At 40.1% G+C, this 23,226-nt stretch overlaps 2 protein-coding genes across 6 annotated transcripts; one reads left to right on the top strand and one right to left on the bottom strand.

The window, feature by feature from the left end:
• Window positions 1-377: 377 nt before the first annotated feature.
• Window positions 378-6,645, bottom strand: asphd1 (aspartate beta-hydroxylase domain containing 1). 4 transcript variants are annotated; one of them, XM_003459827.5, is made up of 6 exons: window positions 6,348-6,645; window positions 4,069-4,540; window positions 3,671-3,877; window positions 2,502-2,709; window positions 1,723-1,836; window positions 378-1,476 (listed from the first exon to the last, which is right to left on the bottom strand). In XM_003459827.5, the coding sequence occupies exons 2-6, from the start codon at window positions 4,519-4,521 to the stop codon at window positions 1,367-1,369; spliced, it is 1,092 nt and encodes a 363-aa protein (XP_003459875.2). In that variant the 5' UTR covers window positions 4,522-4,540; window positions 6,348-6,645; the 3' UTR covers window positions 378-1,366. The 4 variants fall into 4 exon arrangements, with proteins under 4 accessions (XP_003459875.2, XP_005465665.1, XP_005465667.1 ...); XM_005465608.3 differs by lacking the exon at window positions 6,348-6,645 and adding an exon at window positions 5,637-5,775; XM_005465610.3 differs by lacking the exon at window positions 6,348-6,645 and adding an exon at window positions 5,606-5,711.
• Window positions 5,800-23,218, top strand: sez6l2 (seizure related 6 homolog (mouse)-like 2). 2 transcript variants are annotated; one of them, XM_005465611.4, is made up of 19 exons: window positions 5,800-5,943; window positions 6,689-6,756; window positions 6,949-7,077; window positions 7,176-7,391; window positions 11,182-11,315; window positions 11,617-11,809; window positions 12,736-12,921; window positions 13,041-13,224; window positions 14,352-14,515; window positions 15,050-15,244; window positions 16,615-16,753; window positions 18,557-18,753; window positions 19,090-19,284; window positions 20,195-20,389; window positions 20,508-20,699; window positions 20,885-20,923; window positions 21,150-21,267; window positions 21,392-21,503; window positions 21,921-23,218. In XM_005465611.4, the coding sequence occupies exons 2-19, from the start codon at window positions 6,702-6,704 to the stop codon at window positions 21,948-21,950; spliced, it is 2,673 nt and encodes an 890-aa protein (XP_005465668.1). In that variant the 5' UTR covers window positions 5,800-5,943; window positions 6,689-6,701; the 3' UTR covers window positions 21,951-23,218. The 2 variants fall into 2 exon arrangements, with proteins under 2 accessions (XP_005465668.1, XP_013122905.1); XM_013267451.3 differs by having other exon boundaries at window positions 20,882-20,923.
• The last annotated feature ends 8 nt before the right edge of the window (window positions 23,219-23,226 follow it).

Below are 23,226 nucleotides of genomic sequence, written 5' to 3'. Positions count from 1 at the left end.
CAGCAGTTCTCCAGCTGAAAATGGCAGAGGTCACAAGAGAATGGTCAGACTCCTTCAAAGAAGACAACGATGACTCAAATAACCACTTCTTATAGCCAAGGTATGCAAAAGAGCCTCTCTGAATGCATAACATGGAATCATAAAGCAACTACAGCTGCAGAAGACACACTAGGTCCTGCTCCTGTCAGCTGAAAAAAGGGAACTGAGACTACATTGCGCAGGAAAAATGTTCCCTGATGAGTCTCAGTTTCCAGTGTGACAATAAGATAGCGGGTTAGAATTTTGTAAACAACATAAAAGCATGAATGCATACTGCCATCTGTACATCCATCCATCCAGATGATATTTGGGCCCCTTGGTACTGACTGATTATATATAGCAAGACAATAATGGTTTGATCATTTATTTGGTTTTTGATTTCCAAACAGCATTGACAAAAGCCTCATATATAGCACTGTGCAAAAGTTTTGAGCCACAAAACATCATCATCATCATCATCATCATCATTATTATTATCATTATTATTATTATTATTATTGTGTCTATATTAAATATTGAATATTGATATTAAATATCAATTTAATATTAAATATTAAATATTGAATTTCAAGCTTATTATAATTTTACAATTCTATTTTTACTTTATTTACTGAATTATCATGTGTGTTCTTATATGTTCCAATAAATCACTGCACCTACGTCCCATTTTCCGAGCAAAATATAAAGAACTGACGGATGGATCAAGACTTTTGCACAGTACTATATGTCGTATAATATGTAAACCACTGCATGGCAATCAGTTATAAACAAAACTATAGGAAAGCACTTCTAGATAGAAATATCCAAGCATACACAGAGGACTGTACATAGGAAAAGAAGGAACCACAGTATATATTAGTCAAAATATTTTTGGCAATAGTTTTAGAAAATAAAAATAATTTTACATTACAATTGTAATATTTATCTTTTTTTTGGTTTTCACAGTTTTTCTGGTTGAATCATTCCCATAGCATATTAGCACATGCATCAACAGTTGAAAATAAACTCCAGTAGTTTTCACATGCATAAAGTTATGATGCCAAGTTGCTAACGCTGGATCTGCTCTTTGTGCTTTCAAGTGATGCTTAGTTTGTGGCCTAGCATCCAGCCTTGAATAACAACAGTGTAATGCATTCATGTGGTAAATATCGGTGTAGACCCTACATCCAACAGCACTTGAAAGCATGGCTAATGGCTTGTGTAATTCTTGAGGCAGATTCACACAGCAGTTAATTTACTGGAATGAGATGCATGTCCCAGGACAACCAGGTCTAATGTAAGGCATCTCTTCATGTTGTATACAAGTACACAGATAAACAAAAACATTTTAGAGGTCAGGGCTGAACATGAAGTCCAGGGCTTGTCTCTCTGCTGCAGCCACATTTGGATGCCAAAGGTCCACGCTCAAAATGACGCTGGGTCTAGAATCTGGAGGGCCTTTAAAAGGAGACGGAGATATAGTTTTAGCATTTTAAAAAATGTAATAGCTATTTATACTTATCTAAAACAATTCATGAAAACTGAGCAGAAATCTTATCTTTTTTTAAATTTCCCACCACATTTTACATCTTAACATTTGGTCACATGTTAATTAATAAATGCAATAAGCTAAAAGGTTTTCACAAGATACCTGTTGTGATCACAAATTAATTCATTTTTCAAAGTCATTTGTGACTCACTGACCCTTGTGGGAGACAGTGTGAAGGAAGGAGTCATCAACCAGGAGGCAGTGTCCTTCTGACCAGCACTGAGGCTCCCCTCCCACCACCAGCTCGCACAGGGGTGGAGTCTGCAGACCTACAACAGCGACGTCTGTCTTTCAGCTTTGGTTTTAAAAACACAGCATTATGCTTTCCCCTTTACTTAAAAGGGCATGGCTTCCAACCCTGTTTTTATTTAAAGCAGCAAGGATTATAGCCAGATGGATCACATTACAAAAATGACAAGAGGGAACTGAACCTCAACCCTGACCAGAGAAGTATCACATTATGCAATGGTTTAGTATTTAATCTGGTTATTCTTCTATTTCTCTTTAGTGCAGCAGGATCTGACAACAATTTATTATGTGCACCCAAACAGTTCCACCATCAAATCTTAAATCCAATAATACTGCTTTGTTATTGCTCGCGCAGTGCATTATGCATAATAACTAATAACTAATAATTTACATAACTTGAGGTAATTCCTGAACTACACACACATACATACCCTGAAGTCCTACAGGTGATAAACCAGTATATATATATATATATATATATACAGAGAGAGAGAGAGAGAGAGGTGTGTGTGTGTGTGTGTGTGTGTGTGTGTGTGTGTGTGTGTGTGTGTGTACTTTGATGTAAATATCATGAAAACAGGTCATTAGGTAGAGAAGGATAAATCCATGTATTAGTGTAGTGTGGATAGTTACAACAGAATAAACAAATTCCATTATCCACAATAACTATAAGTCCATTACATACCCAGATGACAACGCAGGCGTGTATTAGTGGGTCCATATGTGCTTCCCAAAGTTGCTCCAGGGCCCAGCAGCCAAAATCCTGCTGATCCCAATGAGTTGCTGTTTATAAAAGTACGTAAAGACAGAAGTGTCCGGTAGGTGCAGGGACAGGCACGGCAGTTTCCTGCCACAGAGACACCAGCGCTGTACAAAGGAAACACAGCTTGGCCCTGAAAAAGATAAAAGTCCATATTTAACATTTGATTCAGATCTTCTTCTTTTTTTTCTAACAGTTCTGATCACAAGCTTACATCCACTCATCGTGGGCATGAAGTCATAGTAATTTGGGGATTTTAATGATTTCTTGGAACACTTCTTTTTCCAGGGTGGAATGATTTTACAGCACACATCTTTAATTGCCTTAGAAAACAAGAACTGGGTCTACACATTTCAATTTATTTTGGATTTTATCTAATCCACACAAAAGTATGCATACAGGCTCAAATATATACAAGTACTCACTTTAATATTTTAATAAGTGGTTCTGTAATCCCCTTTAACTTGACAAGGTCCAGGTCTATTAACTTCTCATTGGTGACAATAACCAGCTACAGCTTGACTGACCAATACTCAGTTATGTTATGCAGATGTGTCACCACTTTGCCAAGCAGACACAAACTGCCACCCTCAGATGAGATGAAGCCAGTTTTACATTGCCATGAACTGAGAGGGTGCCAACCTAGAAAGAAGTCCCTGCTCCAGAATCTACATCTTTGAACTCGACAGAAATTTAGTCCATTTGTGGACTAGTTTTCAAAGTTGGGTCCAAGCCAGAAAAACTGTTTAAATTTACTCTACCAATTCTACCAAGAAGAATGGACAAATATCTGGCCAGAATTTTGTCAGAAGTTTGTTAATGGCTATCAAAAGCACTGATGTGCAACTTGATTTAAACAAATTTCACTTTTACTCTGAGGCTGTCAGCATACTTTTTATGCTGTAGATTAGAGAAAATCCAAAATAAATTCAAACTTGTGCACCCAGTTCTTACTAAAATATATCTCAGGAAGTGTAGTAGATTTCCAGGACTTGCCAAGTTCTTTCCATGGTATTTTGAATGACAGATAATTATTTTTGGATGGTGCATTACATCACTTTCTCCCAGTTGGCCTGAAGGATTTTATTGCATACCTTTGGTCCTACACAGGTCCAGCCTAATTTTGAGTCAATGCCCTTCTGGTAGACAGCCTGGAATTCAGCCAGGATCGCGGGGTAGTTGGCTTCCAAGACTTCAATGTCATGTCGATGAGCGTCACGTGGGAAAAAAGGCACACTTGGAACATCTGGCAGGAAGAAGAGATGAGGCTTCTGTATAGCAGAGTGATCATTCAGTCTGACCTAAAGTGAGACAAATGAAAAAGCTGTGATTATTTCTTGGCAGAGTTTTCTTTTGTTTTCTTTTGCTTCAAGAACACAGCTGTTAATGAGGCATTTGACTGACAACTTTCACAAAAAATTCTGCAGCTATGCATGCTCTGGAAATCTTAAACCATTGTGGAACAACTCTTACAGTCCACTTGGAAGCATACCTGCTCACGGAGGCCCTTATGAATGCGGCCCATGCCCACCCAACTGTAGCGTTTGGCGTACTCCTGCAGGGCTGTGTACAACTTCTTGGCTTCTGCAGATGCCTGGGCAGGGAACAAGGCATGACTCAGGACTGGGGTGAGGTAGCCCCGTCCCTGCTCATCGTCTTCCACTGTTTCCATGGAAATAAAGGGACTAATTGGATCACTCCTGGACAGCTTGGATCGTGCACTGCACTTTGTTCCAATACAGCTACCGCTACGGGACATCATGGACCTCCTTGAGCTTGACTTGAGCTTTCCAGCATGCGCATGGCCTGGGATTGGCAGGTCAGAGCCCATCCGATAACAGTGCCACAGAAACAAAAGCAGTAGAGTCCACAGAAGGCCGCTCAGTGAGTGTACACCCAGCTCCATATACGGAGTCAAGGGAAGCGTGTTCATTGACCAGTGCATCCTTTAATTTTGGGAGACACTGAAATAATAAAATAGAAACAGACTGAGAAATAATACAGCATGTGCATTATGGCAAAGGTCTGTAAAATATTTTACTTCTTTTATGAATTTAAGGAGTTTTACAGATGCCATCACACTTGCACTTTTTGCATGGTTATGTTTTTAATGAAAGTGGATTTATGTTTTTTTTTTTTTAATTTATGGAACAAAACAACAAGAAGATTTTTCCCACAGTTCTGTTTGCTCGCAGTCCAAAGCAAACAAAAGACTGTCCTCGCCCAACCTATTTTCTTTATCGTAATCCCAGTTCAGCGCCATGGGGATTGAGGTCGATGTCAGAGTGGACTTGAGAGAAAACAGTGGACATGTAGCTTTGGATCACTGGGTCACTTGCCCACCCCTTTTTTTAAGTTGGAGGCTCACATGGTGTTACATAAGACCTGATTTGTGACCCAAACTAGCTGTGGATTTCACTGCAGGCTGTAGGCACATTAAGGTCTTGTGACTACAAAGTTTAGCTTTTACTTTGAATTCACAGAACTTTTAAAACATTTTTTTGTGTATTTTTAATGTTTTTGCCCTGTTGCACAAACCCACTGTTGTACACTATATAGTATACTATCTATTAGTTAAAATATTAGTATTGCATGACTAGTGAGCAAGTGCAACTGTTGCACTTGGCATTTGAGGTATATACGTGTGTGTGTGTGTGTGTGTGTGTGTGTGTGTGTGTGTCTTTAGAAGATACAGTAAACAAAGTGTCGGGGTTTGGTCGTATTTCTGCACAATCGTTTAGCCGTCACATCAACATGTAGTGGAAGCACCCCGTGCTGCAGCACAGACACACACCATAAATGTGTTTCATGATTTGTGGGTGATTATCTTGCGCATGCTTCAGCATACATTTTTGTTTTTTGTTTTTTTGCTCTGCGCCAGCCCCCACAGCTCAGCTGGCTTGTTTACTGCCCGTGTTCCATGTTGGAGCAAACATCCACCCATTCCAAGAATCGGCGGCTGAAAATGTTCGCCATGCACACGGTAGCACACATGCAGGCCTTTAAATGAATAAACATACACTATTTACCGTGCCGCTTTTCCCGTCCCTGTCAGATTACCTTGATAAAGGCTACAACGCAGCGCTGTGTCGGGACGCACTTCAGCACCGCGTCGGTGGACAGCTCCTCCACCGCTGACAGACAAAATGTGGTGAGGAGCTTCGCGGCGCTCTGCAGTTACAGCCTTTCGTCGCTAGGGTGCACCTGGCGCTTCAACACAAATGCCCTCACATCATAGCCGAATGCGTCAACCGCACGGTAACCAGCCAGGGGCATCTCACAAGCGCAAAGCCCGCCGTATTTCGGCCTAAAGCAACAGGATACCCGCCAGGATAAAGAATACTTAAACGCCGCCTGGAAGACAAAGGTAAGTGGTAGGCGCGTTTAAGCGCTGCTGAGATGGTTGCTGGTCTCACGGTAGCGATGAATGGTGTCAAAAATCGTCCTCCGCACAAAAGAGGGCCGAGGGAGGTGCGAGAGAAGCTGCCTCGCAGAGCCCCATCATTTTGTCACACACCAAGCTGGCATTTTCACCGAAGGAAACGCCTCGAATAGCAAGAGGAGGTTATTTATTTTTTCCTTTTTTCTTTTTTTTCACACATTGCAGTGAACAGGTAACGTGTTTCAAATTGGGCAAGCAGCGATCACAGGCTCCCTCGCTGGATTTTTTGGAATAGCGCATTTTCGGCATGTTGTTGCAGATTTGAATGAGAAAATGCAGAGGGAAGCCTGAATATTTAACCTTATACCTTGTGCGACGTGTGGGCCTACCTGGTTCTTTTCTTCCCCACATCAACACCTGTAACAACAGCCTTTAATAAATAGACATTTACGCTTCTACGCTTTATAAAACGAAATGGCATTTGAGATTAGATTTTACGGTATCGCGGTGATGTTCCGATCCGAGTGGCCTGTGATGTAAACATGTGCTGAATTGCGACCGAATTTGCTGTGATTAACAATTTGTTATTCATTACCACTCCTGCGGATTAAGCCTCCTGCAGCCATCATAAGCTATTAATAATCATTACAGTAACCTACAAAATGCAGCCGCCTAATTACATGATCACATGACAGTTTACTAATCGATCCGTTCATTTTAACCTTCCCAGGTCATCCATAACCATGGGGTTCACGCGCCTTGTGACGCTGTCTGTCACAGTGATCCACCTAGTTTCAGGTAACTGTCTATATGTGTGCGTGTGTGTGTGTGTGTGTCTGGTCTTTAATGTATGCATGCTTGTTGTTACAGCAGAAACATGGTGGATTGAGATATTTTATTTATTGCACATCTAGGAAAAATAATGTATTATCTCCCTTTTGCTGTAAATAGCACCAACAACAACAAAAACTAACTGTGTGCCTCTTCCAGGGATGAGCTTTATGACTCCTGAGCCTGATACACCACCAACATCCCCCCCGGACTCCTACCCACTGGGCGACATGATCCATGCCGCCCTGCAGAGTAAGGAATACTTGGGACGTGCTTCTGCAGGCACAGGTACACTAATAATGCTCTTTATATAGTTTAATTAATGCAGCTATAGTAATTGTACATTGGAAATGACACACATTCGCTCAAACTCTTGGACTCTGCAGGTACTACCACCAATCCGACTCAGGCTGCACCCGGGATGGGGCAGACTGAGTCAACAGCCATTGCCATGTCACCAGGGCTGCTGACAACAGCTTTAAGCTCGTCTTCAGCTGCTAGCCAAACAGGATCGAGAAATACCATGTCCCCGCTACCCATAGAGGAGGAGACAACTACTACTCTGATTACCACGACCACCATAACCACAATGCACATGCCAGGTAATTGTGTGTTCCCACCTTCCCTCCCCTGAGTCTTGTTTATTTTGCGATGTGATGATCCACAGCAACTGCAAATTTCTACTGAATCCGATCACAACTTCAACTTCCCTGCATCACTTTCAAGAAGATTTTGCCACACAAGGTAAATGTAAATATACTTTTTGTTTTTTAAACAGTCTTTAGTGACTCAATGTTCATGCTTAAACTTTGGCATTTAACTGATAATAATGTGAAGTAATGCTATGACACATATTCAGATCCACAGATTTTTTTTTTATATAAAGAATTTTAGCTTAGTGCTAAAGAGTGAATATTTTTCCATTTTCAGTAACAATAGAAGTGCAGTCAATGCAGACACCTGTGCATGTTTCTGGTCTAATTCCTGCAGCAATACTGTGCTTCCTTTGTTTCTACATTTCAGGATTCGTGACACAAAGGAATGAGTGTATACACTGAATACTTGATGAAGAAGAGGCTGATGAAGTGTACTCCTACTTACCTGTTTGATGTAGAGAGTGAGACCACCTGTTGTCTCTGTCGCTCTTCAGTAATCCCAAAGCAAAGCAAAAACAGATTGGTTTACCAGCCCGGATTGTTTTTAGATGTTTTTTTTAGCCAGATCTATCAATAATATGCCTTCCATGGGCTTGTGTATCTTTGTATCTGATGGTTAGTATAGGAATGAATGACAGTGAAGAAAGGCTGGATAAAAAGGCTGTTCATCCTCTGTCATTAAATCTGGAGAGATGCTCTTAGCCTGTTCCTAATTGAATCCTGGACAAGGATTTTCCTCCACTTAGCTCCTTCTTTGATGTACACTGATGATTCAAACTAATAATAAATAAGCTTGAATATTGTAAAAAGGCACTCGGGTTTAAAAATAAAGTTAAAATGCCTTTATTTTGAAGTAAGGAAGGTAGATTTAGGCTTAAATTTAGTTTTATTTTGCACAGGGAGTGCCTCGACATTTTTTTTTTTATATTTAAGCACCTAAAATAGAAATCGGTTGAATCCAGGAAGTGCCCCTTCTCAAAAACAAAGTTTTAAAGCTTATGTAATATTTATTATAATTATGTCATTCCCAAAGGATAATAGAGACCTTGTTGACTGGATCTGTGATTCTTTGAAAAAAATAAGATGTGAAATCTGCACACTGCAAATTAAATAAGTCATTTTTTGGTATTTAAATTGTTTAGTTACTCACTTTTGGCATGCATTAGATGATATGATAAACACTTAACACACACTCCTGTTTGTGCCATCGCAGGGATAGTGCTCACCTCAGTGACCCTCCACACTCACAGTGCCACAGGGTCTCTATTCTGACACGAAGGCAAATAACATACATGATATTTTAGCTGATTTTCATTCTTTTTCTGCAGCTCGCAGGGAACTTCCCAGACAAGCCTCATTGAGACTTACACGCAAAATAAACTTAGTGGCTCCATAGTGGTTTACACAGCTGCCTAAAAAGTGAAAGAGCCACAGTTTGATGCTTAGGAGGAGTCACAAGTCCTTTGGGCTGTATCAGGAAAGGCAACTGATGTAAAACTCTGCCAAATATCTGCTCTCTATGGTGAACCCTTGTAAATAAGGAAGCAGCTGAAAGTAGTTTAACATTTTTTATTTTAAGTTTTGTTTAATGACTCCACAAAACAGTTTATGCTTAGCGAGTCAGTTTAATTACACTGAAAAAAAAACCTCTAAATGTTTAAGTCGGTACAAAGTACTTTGAGAATTTGGCTCTATAGTATACAAAGGGGACTTGCATCTGGAAGAAGGTTGTTGGTGTCCTCTCTGTTGACTGTGTTCACTGTAACCAGACTAATCTTAATAATGAAATCTAATTCTGTTGTTTATCTTCTCATTGTCTCTGCAAAAAAATAAATATATGCAATAAAAGTAATTGGTGAGCATAGAAATAACTGAAAAAAGCAACCGTGAACCTTGAAATACTGGTAACAGCACTTGTAAGAAATCATTGTCTCATGACAAGCATGCTGATACAGGGTGGTGAAGAGTGCACCAGCATCCTGTGCAAATGGTAGTCAGAAATGCACTTCTGTGGGCTCCGGTGCCTGTGAGGCTCTTATTGGAGATGGATGAGAGTCATACAGCAACAGCACAAACAAGAGTTGGGAAATTTGATTGAGCTGAAGGAGGGAGGTCAGCTGATTTACACCATATGTGGGAAGAGAAATGTCACAGAAGATGAACAATCTGTGAGACGTGTGTGTGTTTGTGTGTGTGTGAAAGACACAAAGAGAGAGTGTGTTTGTCACCTGCTTCCTCTCGGGGTTTTATTGTGTCTTTAGTGTTAATTGGGATTTCAGCCTTCTGTCAAACATCTCTCGAGGAGCAGGCAAAGGTGTCAAACATGTTCATTGCTTATTGCAACATTATCGCACATTTGAGCTTCCTGGGTAATGGGCTTATTTGCTTTGTTGGCGAGTAATTGGAGATGTTTCAGTTTTAGAATAAATGTTGCTAAGAAAAATATATGATTACATTCAAAAGGGGCTCCATTCGAATGTGCATAGCTGTAATTAACCTGAGTATGCCATGCCTGCAAACAGTCGACAAATCAGGTTGCTGTATAGTCAGACGGGAATGCCTTTTAGTGGGCTTCAGCTGCCGCCTACAACTTTCCTGCTCAGTTCAAAACATTTGTCAGAAGAGTAATCAAAGAGTAATTAAATTTAATAAGTCTCTGTAATAATTAGATTCATTTTTAAATGTTTCACTACTTATTGCACTTTAAACTAGTAATCTGTAACGCATGTATTTCAGAAGTGACCTTCCCAAAACCGTCGCTTTCTTGCTAAGAGTTGAGAAGTACATTACATTAACTATGAGGCTACATAAGGATGGCTGCATTAAACAAGGTGCCAAAAACCACATGTCGTCTTTTTAGTGGGGGTTTTATAGTCCTTTACCCAGCGAGCAACCCCTTCTTTGATTCTGTTCAGTCTTTGCCAAATAGATTGGGAAGCCTGTTTCCTCCCCAGAGACCATTTCTGTATAAGTGGTCGTCAGTAATTTGATTTTACTGATGTATAGCAGCGGTTTTTGTCAGTCAATAAAATAATTTAAGCCAAGGGAAACCAGCATATTATGTGTCACCCAAGCCAGTGCTTCACTGCATTTGTTATTAATGTCAGTTAATATTTACTAAACCAGCTGATGTACTGTTGCTGATAAGTTGCACCACCTTATTATCCATTTCGCCTGCTTTCAGACTCACATTTTACATCTTAAGAAGAGGAGTATTTCCCCTTTGTGTGGGATTAAAGGGTTTTTGTAATCACCTTTTACCAAATTAGAAATTTAATTTTCATTAAAGCAGACCCTTGCAATCATAAACACCCAGCACCACATTTATAAACTAAGCAATCCCGTTGGTCTCTGCACACATTTAAAATTTTATTGATAACCACATGACTGCTCATTTCAGGAATTGGAGTTGCAGTTCGATAAAAGATCTTAAGATGCTGGAATTTCTCTCATTTTCACTTACAGAAATCACTCTGCAGTTCTCCTCCAAAACACAGGTTACTAGAGTGCAACAAGGTTGCATCTCGACTGTATCAGGCTGATCAGTCGACACACACTGCATCCTCTGGGATACTGACAATAAGTCATGATCAAAGAATGCTTTCACTAGCTGTGACGATACTAGTTGAGAAAGAAAAAGCAGATAGTATAAAACCTGTATGTAAGTTTGCTACAGCTTTTCTGAATCATACACTTTTCCTACTTCTTCACCTGCTCTGTCCCTCTTGTTTTACAGTTCAATGCAACGCTACTTTGTTAGCCATGGAGGATGTTGTTGAGTCTCCAGATCCCGCAGCATCTTCATCTTTTTCCCCCTTGGAGTGCACCTACAGCATTACTGTGTACGCAGGTTATGGAGTGGAAATTCAGGTAATGGGCATTAGAAATTCATTAACATCTTAACCAGCTATTTTTAAGCAGTTTATTGTAACAAAAGCCCAACATGCTGCTGTTGATGAATTTGTCAGAAAGTGTTTGTTACGTTTGATTTAGACTCCATGACTCAGCTTTTCTTTTTGTAAGTGCAGCATTTGCAAACATTGTACAGACAATCATGAGTTAGTTTAGGTTGTATAGTATGTCAGCAGATTCACTTCATGAGCTGCTAAGCTACCGGGAAAGTTTATATAACGACAGCAGACAAAAGAGGTGTCCTCTTTTTTTCCCCCAGGTGAGAAAGGCTAACCTTTCCAAGGATGAGTCTCTAACAATCATGGGATACGGCGGATCAGGACCAGAGCTGTTAGCCAATGAGACCCTGATGAAACAGGGTCAGGTGATTCGCAGTACAACCAATCAGGTTTACATCCACTATCGCAGTCTGCGTCAGACCAACCATGGCATGTTCAGCCTCCACTATCAAGGTAACTCAACCTCTTTCATAAGATAAACAGAACATTTTATGTCTCTTTAATGACTTTTCATGCTTTCTTTCTATCTACCTTTATTTAGTAACATTAATGTGAGAAAGTGTTATGTGGCTGTAATAAAAAGCTACACAGTGAAACCATGGAAGTGTGGTATATGTTTCTCTCACTTTAATTTACAGGTTTTAATTTAGTCAGTGTCCTTTGAGTTTTAAAGTGAGAATGTCTCACCTGCACATTTTCATATGCATTGTTTATTCTCTAAAGCCTGCCTTGTTTAGCCAGGAAACACTGAGCTTTACGCTTTTGATTAAAATGAATGAAAAGATTCAAGGTGAATAACAAGTGTCAGTGGCATCTTGTTAAAAGCAACACCAGTGATGATAGATGATAATTGTGCAGGTGACGAGACAGCCACCTGCTCAGTCGTGCCACCTTGGACATCTCTGTCTGTTTATTTCTGTTTCTATTCTGCTACGTGATAATGATAGCATAACAGATATCTGAGGACTTAAAAATCACCACCTGATAGACGACTTATTAGAATGTGTTTGGAGTAAATGGCAGAAGAAAATGATGAATAAGAGATGTGCAGAGCGTACACAGTAGAAGTAAAAGAATAAAGTAGAGAGTATAGAGGGAAAACATCAGCACTGCATGTTTAGCTAACTGGTTTGGACATACGCAGAGGACAGATAGTGGATATATAGGACAAAGATGATGGAGATTAAGATGGAGCTGCGAGGGAGGAGGAAAAAAGGAAGATCATGGGGAAGATTTGTGGAAGATTTGATGTAGTGGAGGAGGACATGCAGACAGTTGGTGTGATAGAGTAGGATGCTGGGGATAGGGTGAGATGGAGGAAGAGGAACTGCTGTGGCGACCCCTAAAGAGTTTAACTGTTGCTTAACCTTCATCAACAGCCTTTCTGCTGTCCTGCCCATTCCCAATGTCTCCTGAGGGCGGTGGAGTGACAGTGACAGACATCCATCCTGGAGGTCAGGCGCACTTCCACTGTGATCCAGGTTTTCAAGTCCGCGGACATGAGGTGGCGACCTGTGTGAACATGACGCAGCCACGCTGGAGCACTCCTGAGCCTCAGTGTGTTGGTTAGTGAACTGACTCAGACTTCTTTTAAATTTCCCACTGCCTCATCTTCTTTGCTAACTCTGTTGGTTTAAACCTGGTCAGCTTTGAGTTCATTTAAATAGATTTCATTTTCTCTCAGCCGTGTCTTGCGGAGGGTGGATTCGTAATGCGACTGTGGGACGGATACTGTCCCCACCGCCTCCATCAGTAAGCAACCACAGCAATGGAAATAATCTGAGCTGTCACTGGTTAATAGAAGCCAAAGAGGGACACAGACTCCACCTACACTTTGAGAGGATTGCACTGGATGAAGATGATGATAAGTAAGCCTGCGTTTTAACCACTTCACATATCACAGAGTATTACATGGAGAATAAACACCCTCTGATTTAAAAAGATCTTAAAAGAAGAGAGTACAACACAGATGACAAGTTTTTCTTTTTTCTTTTTACATTTTTGTGTTTAGTATTTGTTTTTCTCCAATATCAATTGTAGGAGTAAACTACCAACTGTGCTGTGTATCCAGCTTCATTTTTTTCCATTATACTGGCTTTCTCAAAGTTACGAACACTCCTTATTGTTTATCTTACGCTGGCCATTTGTGCAGCCTTTAAGTTCGTCCTGTGTTTGAAACGAGTCATTTTAGCTCCTGTTTCTTTAAAAGCCCACTTTCTCTTGATTTGTTTGTCTCTCTTCATGCTTCTGCAAACAAAATCCAACTTTGCTTGAGATCACCATATAAGGAAATCAAGGTTATGTCAGCTCAAGTATCAAAGAAACACTGGTTATGTTTTATGCAGTCTAAAGCCTGAGCTTTGGAATCATGGGGATTAATTTTGCATTCACTGGTATCATTATTTGAAACTTTGGCCCTGTTTAATATGAGCATCCAGCACTGTAACAGTATGTGTGTGGCAGAAAATAAGATCAGCAGGTTCACTTTAATATTCAGTTGCTATTTTAAGTCATACATAGATAGAGCTCCCAGATTCATACAATAATAAAAAAAAACTTTTTAGAAATTTGCTCTTTTCCCTTTTATTTTCCCTACGCTTGTTCTCTGAAGGTCATCCATCCATCCATCTCTCCATCCATCAATCCATCCATTTTTCTATCCAATTCAGGGTCACAGGGGGTTAGCTGTCATAGAGCGAGTGGCAGGGTGCCATGGAGAGGTCGACAGTCGATCACAGGGCTAACACAGAGACAGACAGCAGTTCAGTCACCAGGCGGACTAATGTGCATGTGCTTGCGTTGTGAGAGAAGATTTATATGTTTAGAGACTATTTTTATAATCTCTCAAAATACTAGGCAAAGTCTCTCACAGCGCACTTTCACTTTCACAAAAGACTTGTTCAGCCTCCTTCGACCTGCTGCCTGTGCACATTCCTGCTTTCCTTAAAGCCTTTCTCCTAACCTTTGTGGCATCTTTGTGGTTCGTTGCTTTCAGGTTAATTGTGCGCAGTGGAAACAGTTCCCTGGCTCCAACGCTTTTTGACTCAGATATGGATGACGTCCCAGAACGTGGGTTGCTGAGCGAGAGCTCCACGCTGTACCTGGAGCTCACAGCGGATTCTTCTTCCATCCCTTTGCTGCTGGCGCTGCGATATGAGGGTGAGGAGAGAGAGCCTGCACCCTTTTTGCTTACATTAGGTCTTTCCCAGGTTCAGCAAAACAAAAAGACGGTAGCAGAGCAGAGCGTCCTTCTGACCTCATTACTGTGAAATATATGGTACACGGGTCAGCATTGTGCCTGAGAAAAAGTCAGAAATCATGCAAATGGATTCTTGGAGATTTTGTTAAATCTTAGTAAAGCCTTTCCCTTGTTAATTATTGATAATTCAGGAAAGACATGCATAATGAGCCACATGAATGCTTACAGTCTGCCCACGTTTCAGTGGGATTTACTTTAAGGCTTTGAAGCTGCTCAGTGCTGAAACTCTTAGCCTTTTACACCTGGGATTTTTCTAGCCAAGATTCTGGGACATACCAACTGAAAAGTTCCCCAATAAATCAAATGAGGATGGCTGCCTAATTTTATCTAGAAGGAGAACAGCTCCCTGAATATCAAATGCCACGACGAGGAAACACTCTGTGATCTGTATAAATGTGCACACATGGTTTACTTTTTCCGGCGTCCTTTTTAAGCTTTCGATGATGAGCACTGCTGGGAGCCCTACATGCCTCATGGAAACTTCAGCAGCAGTGACATCTCGTATCAGCTGGGAACCACCGTCACCTTCACCTGTTCTCCAGGCTTCGTCATGGAACAAGGTTCAGGGACCATTGAGTGCGTCGATCCCAGTAACCCTCACTGGAATGACAGCGAACCTGTGTGCAGAGGTACGTTTAAGGATTCATCAGTTTCATGTTGCAAGAGAAGATGGTAATGTCAACACTGTTTATTGCATCTTTTGAAACAAAAATATAAACTTTACGTATTCTTGTTTATTTCTTATTTAGTGTGACGTGAGAAAAAACATTTTGATTCATTGATAGTTAGGGCGAATTGTGCAGAGATAAGCGTCTGAAGCTTTGAGATGCCGTGTGTAGCCACATTGACTGTGTCATCTGCTGATCTGCCAGCATGCTGTGAAAACTGTGAGATTTAAAACTGGCAGAGATTTTGCACCGGGTCAGGGACTGGCTGAAAACACAGGTGCCAGAGTTTTATCTAAGCGTTAAAGTGACATATTCTGAAAGCCAAATGCTGTGTTTTATTTCTGCTTACAGAAACCAAGAAGTAGGTTGTATAAATATTGATCCAGAAAAGTGAAATATGAGATGTCAGGAGATTGGCATCCATGTGCCTGTTATAAAGTTATGGTTGTTTAGTCCAGGTCTTCATATCCTTGTTTTTCTCTCACTGAATTAGATTTGCAAATGTAGATTTACCATCCTGTATGTGTGTGTGCAGGATGGTAAGTCTCAGTCTGCATCTTCTTTTTTTATCACATTTACTGAACGAAAGCTTGGACTCCCTCCATAACTATAGTTGGACGTGTATCTGTGCAGCAACACAGTTTAATGCCTCAGATTTGGTGAGGCTAGTGCTGGCATTTTACGTGAAGCCAGCACTAGCCTCAAGCACAAACTGAGCATTTTCTTACAGGGGAAATTGTAGAACTGCACTCCATCATGGAGTAGTTTACACACTTGCCTAAAACGCGTAAGCTGCATGTTTTGATTTTGGGAGGAGACAGATCCCTTTGTGGTTGTGTCAGAAACAATATTGTGGTATCCGGTGCCTGGCAAATTAAATATGTGGAGATACCCAGAGTGAGGCAGCAGCTGAAAGCAGCTTTACAGTGAAATAGAAGTGCTGCTGAGTAGCCACTTCCCTACTGACATACTTTCTGAACTGTTTGTATTATATTTGTAGTTGCTGTGAAGTAATGAGATAAGAGTGTCAAAGCGATCATTCCTTAAAAGACTGAAAGTAAGCTAATGACAGTTTGCATTAAGGCTTCTTATAATATTAAGTATATGTAGTGAACAAAATGATTACAAAAGCAAGTGCTTAGCCTGCTTCTGCAAATGTTTTTTTAAAGTTTAGTTTTATTTCTTTTCTTTTCTCCAAATTAATATTTCGTGTCTTCTCAATTTCCTTTATATTTCTTTAATATCTGCTTTTCCTTGCTACAATTTAATCATTCTCTGTCTCCCAGTCTGCATCCTCACCTCAGTTTCTCTCCTTTGTTCTGCTCCCTAAGCTCTGTGCGGAGGGGAGTTGACCGAGCCCTCTGGAACCATCCTGTCTCCTGATTGGCCCCAGAGCTACTCCAAGGGCTTAGACTGTATGTGGCAAATCCATGGTAACGAGGAGAAACGCATTGAACTGGATGTCCAGATGTGAGTGATTAATTTGTGTCTCTTTTTAGTATTTGGAATGCATTTTAAAAATAGATTAGACAGCATGATGCTTTATGTACTATAGAGTTTAAATATTCAATATTTTAAAAATTTCCACCCAAACTCAGGCAGGTATGTAACTTCTAAATTAGCTTCTAATTATTTACAATATATAAAAATCTCCACATGCTGTTGAACTATATATGTTTCTGAGCCATATTTTTTTCAGTGAAAGAAAATATAGACATCCATTCATCTGCTTCTTATAAACACTATATCTCAGGAACATCGGGGGGGATTTCTTTGAAATTTTTAAATACTGCTAACTATCACAGTTATTAATAAAATACTAGGATTTCACTCACCAGAAACTAAAGCACAAACACGCTTAAACAATGTGTACAGCAGCAGGATATGTTGTTTGACAGGCATTTCATTAAAAATGCCCCAAAAGGCACCAGCTATTGGCTACAGCTGCTCGTGTCAGCACACCTGTCAGTCAAAGCAGCTGCGCCCCTAACTTTAAGCTTTAGTAGTCTATCCACAGAGGCCAAAATGCTGTTTAGTTGAACATTTTAACATGGGGATCAATGGGAAATGACTCACATTTTGGAGTCACCCTCAGGTGAGAAGTGGAAAATAAAACCAGCTTCTGCAGTGACTTTATTTTTTTAGCCATAGAGGCTGCTGCTTGGGTGCATCCTAAACATGTCCCTAATCCATCACAGGGCTGACACAGAGAGGCAGCCACACACACTCATATCCACAAATATGGCCCATTATGAATCAGCAGTTAACTAACTGCTTGAGGAAACCAAAGCACCTGAAGGAAACCTACATGAGCACAGGGACAGAAAGACTCCAAATAACCAGGAAGTTGAAGCCTCTTGATGTGAGGAAGAAGTGCCGTTCACTCTCTCGCCGTGCCAATTATGACAAAATTTCACACAATCTTCAAACAGGATAAACAGAATAAACAGGTGACCTGGCTTACATTTTATATCCAAAAGGTCATCTTCACTGTGACATCATAATAGTCAGCAAATAGACTCAGGAACAGTAAAGCTGAGTTTGTGAACTGGTGTTGCCCAACTTTAAAATGTGGTGACGGTATAAATCTTCCCTGCTGTCACGCTGAATATATATCTGAACCATCCATGTTGTAAAATTTGTATTTGTGTGGAACATCTGTGTTTTTAAGTATTTTATACTTAAACACTACAGAATCCTTTTTATTGGTCAAATCAGATTTATTTATATAACCTTATATCACAAATCAAAGAATTGCTTTAGGAGGCTTCGCAGCCCATACAGCAAACAGCATCCTCTTTCCCAAGACTCTTAGCTCAGATGAGGAACAACTTGATATGAACTGTACCTTGGTGTGTTGGCTCAGGCATACAAGCACAAAGCGGTAATTATAGTTTAATAAATGTGCTTAATTTAATTTCTCCCTTAAAGTAATAGAGTCACAGCACACAGCACACTGAACTGACAATAAATTAAATGAGTAATAGAGAAAAATCATTTAATCAGCATCCTGGTGTCAAATTCAGGTCACGAATGTCCCACAGGTCTTGGTTTTCTGCTGTTGTCTTTAATCATGAGCACGTTTATATTTTAATTCAAGTTACACTTCGTATCCATGGTACATGTGAAAATAGTTTAAAGCATTAAAAATAAAGCAGCAAACAAACAAGAAAAAAGATATATTAGAAAAAAGAACTGTTCTCTGGTAGCTATACAGATCTCTCTGCATAAAAAAAGCTTATTTCTCCTTTTATTCTTCTCTTCACTCCGTAGTTTAAATATCCGTCACACCGATGTGCTGACTATTTTTGATGGGCGTGACCTCACGTCCCACGTGATCGGCCAGTACCTGGGGTCCAAAGAGCGTTTCCAGGTTGTTTCAGGGGGGTCTGAGGTTGCCATCCAGTTTCAGAGCGATCTGGACGACTCCAGTTTCATCCTGAGTCAGGGATTCCTCATTCATTATCGTGGTAAGTGCGCTAACTAATGACTGTAAAAGTACACAATACAATATGGAGAAGGTCAATATAAAGAGCTGGTTCTGCCAGAGGTTTCTTCCTGTTAAAAGGGAGTTTTTTATTCCCACCGTTGCCAAGTGCTTGCTCACAAGCAGTCATCTAGTTGTATTATTGTGGGGTCTTTACCTTACAATTAAAAGCGCCTTGAGGTGAGTGTTGTGATTTGGTTCTGTATAAATAAAACTGAATTGAGTTGAATTGAATGAGGGCTGCGGCCAGCAGGAAACAGATTTCAAACAGCTGCTTTTGTTTCTCTCACTGAATTGCTCCTTTGTCTGTGTTATGAAGAGGTCGAACCTAATGACACCTGCCCTACCCTTCCTAATATTGAGTTTGGCTGGATCAGCTCATCCCACACCTCCCCCGTGAGAGGCAGCGTGCTGACCTATCAGTGCCAGCCGGGGTATGACATCAGCGGCTCTGACATCATCACCTGCCAGTGGGACCTGTCCTGGAGCAGCAGTCCGCCTACCTGCGTTAAGGGTAAGACGAACAGTGTGGAAAAGAGCCAGGCCCTCTGAGGGAGAACCCAGATTATGCAAACTGTCTATAGTTCATCACTTGCAGAGCATTGCCAGGATTCCCTTCTCCTAACAGTTTTCCACTATTGGAGCTCTTCTAATAGTGTAGATTGTTAGAAGTAAGTTCATCTTTACCAGGGTGTAGTCCTAATTTTATGGAAAAATTCTAAATGTTGTAATTCTTAGAAGTTTCTTAGAGATTCAGCACTGGGAGCTACTCCTGTCCCCAGGAAGCTTACAGTCCCTGATCAGATATGGTCCTTTCTAACGTGAAAATACAAAGAGATTTGACAATTTTAGATGAAGTTTTATGGAGGGGGGTTAATTAAAAAAGTAAATAAATAAAAAAATTTACTTTGTTCCTGCTGCTTCTCTTTTTACCCCCAACAAAGAGTTTATGCTTTTGGTAGCATTTGTGTGGGTGTTGTTCTATCTGTAAACACAGTAGCTTGAAAGGTTTTGAATGAATTCTGATTTTTTAAAAAGATGTAGAATCATGTTAAAAATCTATTTAAATTTAGGTTATATCAGCAAAGATTTTCAAGGTGAACTCCGTCATTTATTAGTCAAAAACTGGCAAAACTTAACAAAACTTAGAAACTATTATTTTTACAATATGGCATGTATTGTCAACATATAGAAAGTACTGTATAAATATATGTCACATTTGACCTCTGACCTCACCTTTACATTTCACATCTGCTTTTCTTTCGAGTTGAGCCCAAAACATGTCATATATTCAAAGAAAGTACTGTCAAGAGAAAGAGAATGAGCTGCCTAGTTAGTTAGAAATATACTGTAGTATAATATTATATAATAACCTCACATTGTTCGTGTCCAGGTGTTTATAAATCTACTTTTCCCCCCTACAGTACAGCAGTGCCCTGACCCAGGAGAGGTGGTAAACGGAGCACGCTCCGTGCGCCCCGAAACAGGCTTTGCCGTTGGGACAGTGGTTCGTTTCTCCTGTAACCAGGGTTATCAGCTGGAAGGTCCCAGCCAAATCTCCTGCTACGGACGAGACACTGGTACCCCCAAATGGAGCGACCGCAGCCCAAAGTGTGTCTGTAAGTGCCCTTCCTGCACTCAGCTGACCTCGTCTGTTTATGAAGCTTATTTCTGCACGTTTTGAATCAGCTGCACGTACGTGACTGTCCTCTGTGTGTTTTTGTGTGCCACGAGCAGTAAAATACGACCCATGTCCAAACCCTGGAGTCCCCGACAATGGTTACCAAACTCTTTACAAGCACACCTACCAAGCTGGAGAAACCCTGCGATTCTTCTGTTACGAGGGCTACGAACTTATCGGCGAGGTCATCATCAGCTGTGTTCCCGGTCATCCATCTCAGTGGAACAGCCCGCCGCCCTTTTGCAAAGGTGAAGCTCACCACTATGGAGCTTTTTTTTTAAACTTTGTATTAAGATTAAACTGACTAGATTCAAACTTGATAAATTATTAGTTACCTGCATTTATTTTGTCAACTATATAGAAGTGTAAAAATATAGCATTGAGCTCCTGAACGTTTGAAAATATGATATTTTATCTCTTTCTTATTTTGAAGTGGCATATGAGGAGCTTTTGGATGATCACAAGTTAGAAGGTAATTTGTTTTGGTTTTTTCTCTCTTAAATACGTCATTTAAACATGCTCTTTAGAACAAATACATATGGGATTTTAATTTTAAATGCACTTGCACCTGGTATTTTTTCGATTTGCTAAATATACCATATAAATGTGGTGATCTAGCACCTTGTTTTTGTTGTGTTTGACAGTTTAGGCTCATAACCAAACCAAAAGCTAATGTAACACTTTTGATTGGTGTGCAGTGTCCCAGTCATTCCAGCCATCCCATCAGATCCTGAGTGAGAACATTGCTTTGGCAATAATTCTGCCAATCATCCTGGTCATCCTCCTCATTGGAGGAATTTACATGTACTACACAAAGTAAGTATTTCCACGTCTGCAGTGTAGACACTACAACACTGCTTTCCAAATGTTCTCCACCTCAGCTCCTAATGACCTGTGCGCTGAATAATTCATGGATGTGGTTACATTTTGTCTTTCACAGCATCTGCAGACTAGAATGGAAGCCACACTTCTGGAAGTCTCTTTCTCACACGCACTCCTACAGTCCCATCACGGTCGAGTCAGACTTCAACAACCCTCTTTATGAAGCAGGGGTAAGTACACGGAAGGTGCTGCTTAACATTATTAATTCCACTTGGTTTTAATTGAGATCTGACTGAATGACTATTTTATTTGTGGATTCAAGATATAGGCGCATGCTCACCGACCACTTTATTAGGTACAGATGTTTAGCTGCTAGATAACACAAGTATTGAATCAGGTAATCATATTGCAGCACAACCCAGTACATTTAGGCATGTAGACATGATCTAGAGTACCTGCTGAAGTTAAAACCCAGCATCACCAAAATAGCTCTGGTCTAATAGAGAGGTGACGGTAACTGAAATAACCACTTATTAAAAGCAAAGTATGCTGAATGTAAGTTGTACCTAATAAAGTGTCCAGTGAGGATATGTCAACACCATATCCAACATTAAAGTTGGTCCTCTGTTTTTTTACTTTGACGACAGGATACGCGGGAGTACGAAGTGTCCATTTAGTGGAGGAAAGGTCTTGATGGGGCGTGAAACCACCGAACGATTCAATTCTTTGGGAAGACAAATTCCTCTGTATTATAAGGCCTCACTCCCCCTTTTAAATTCTGGATTATGTTTCTGTTTTACCATCACTGTAATATCTGGTTTATTCACCATGGATATGATTTCTTCTGATTTTCTGCACTGATGTGGTGGTCTGCCAAATGTGAGTCCTACTTCATCCTGTATCTTTAGGACCGGTGCCTTATAAAGGGTAAGAAATTGTCAACAAAGAAAAACAAAAAAAGCGAGAGCAGAGCCGGAGAGCGGGGAAGGGTAAAGGGAAATGGATTTATCTAGTTAGTAAAAATAGAATGAGGCCAAACATTAAAGAACTTGGCAATACTTTATTTGTAACAATCAAAAGTTGAGGTCATAATACATCCTGTGTTTCTCTTTTATTTTTAAAGCGGCTCGTAATACATCATTACACTACAGGGAAAGAATTGTTTGATTTTATCCAGGAAAAAAAGTGATTTTCTCTTCTTTACTTTTTCTTCGTGTGTGTAAAACACTCTGTCTCATACACACACGCGCACACACACACACACACACACAAAATGAATGTAAATATCTGACTTAATAGTGACTGAGGTTTATAAATATATAAGCCTCGTATACAGATATATATACACACACTTATACATGGTGGCGGGGGGTTATATATTTTCATTATATACATATAATGAAAATTCAGTGCCAAAATATAATGTTAAATTATTTAATGTCTCTAAGTGTTTCATCTGTTGTTGAAATAGTGTTTACAAAGGCAGTGTTTATTTTATTCTTCGCTGTTTCTCGAGTGCATCATCACCCGACGCCACGCGACATGACGTGTAAGAAAAAGGTGAGGACATGAATGTCATTATGCTTAGAGCATGCACTGATTGTAAATTATATTGCTTATGCTCAATCTTTCCATTACCATTATAGTTACTGACAGCTATCATTGTTATCAAATTTGATGTTGTATGCACTATGTTGATAAAAAAATTACAAATCTGGCTGCTTGCTGTGATGCATTATGTGTTGATTTACAAATGATTGTTTGAAAAGTGAATGTAGTCTCATTCACTGTGCCAAATGAAGGATCTTGGAGACTGTTTCTGATCTTTGTAGATTTAATTATTCTCTTATCATCAGTAGCATTTCTTTGCTTCATATATGAATACACTCTTTGGAAGGCAGTAAATTATTTGCTGAACTGGAAATAAAGTCTCTGTTGAATGGTGTAAGCTTG

This window comes from Oreochromis niloticus, linkage group LG4 (genome assembly GCF_001858045.2).
Source record: "Oreochromis niloticus isolate F11D_XX linkage group LG4, O_niloticus_UMD_NMBU, whole genome shotgun sequence".
NCBI lineage: Eukaryota > Metazoa > Chordata > Actinopteri > Cichliformes > Cichlidae > Oreochromis > Oreochromis niloticus.
This window is presented reverse-complemented; position numbering and strand designations above follow the sequence as displayed.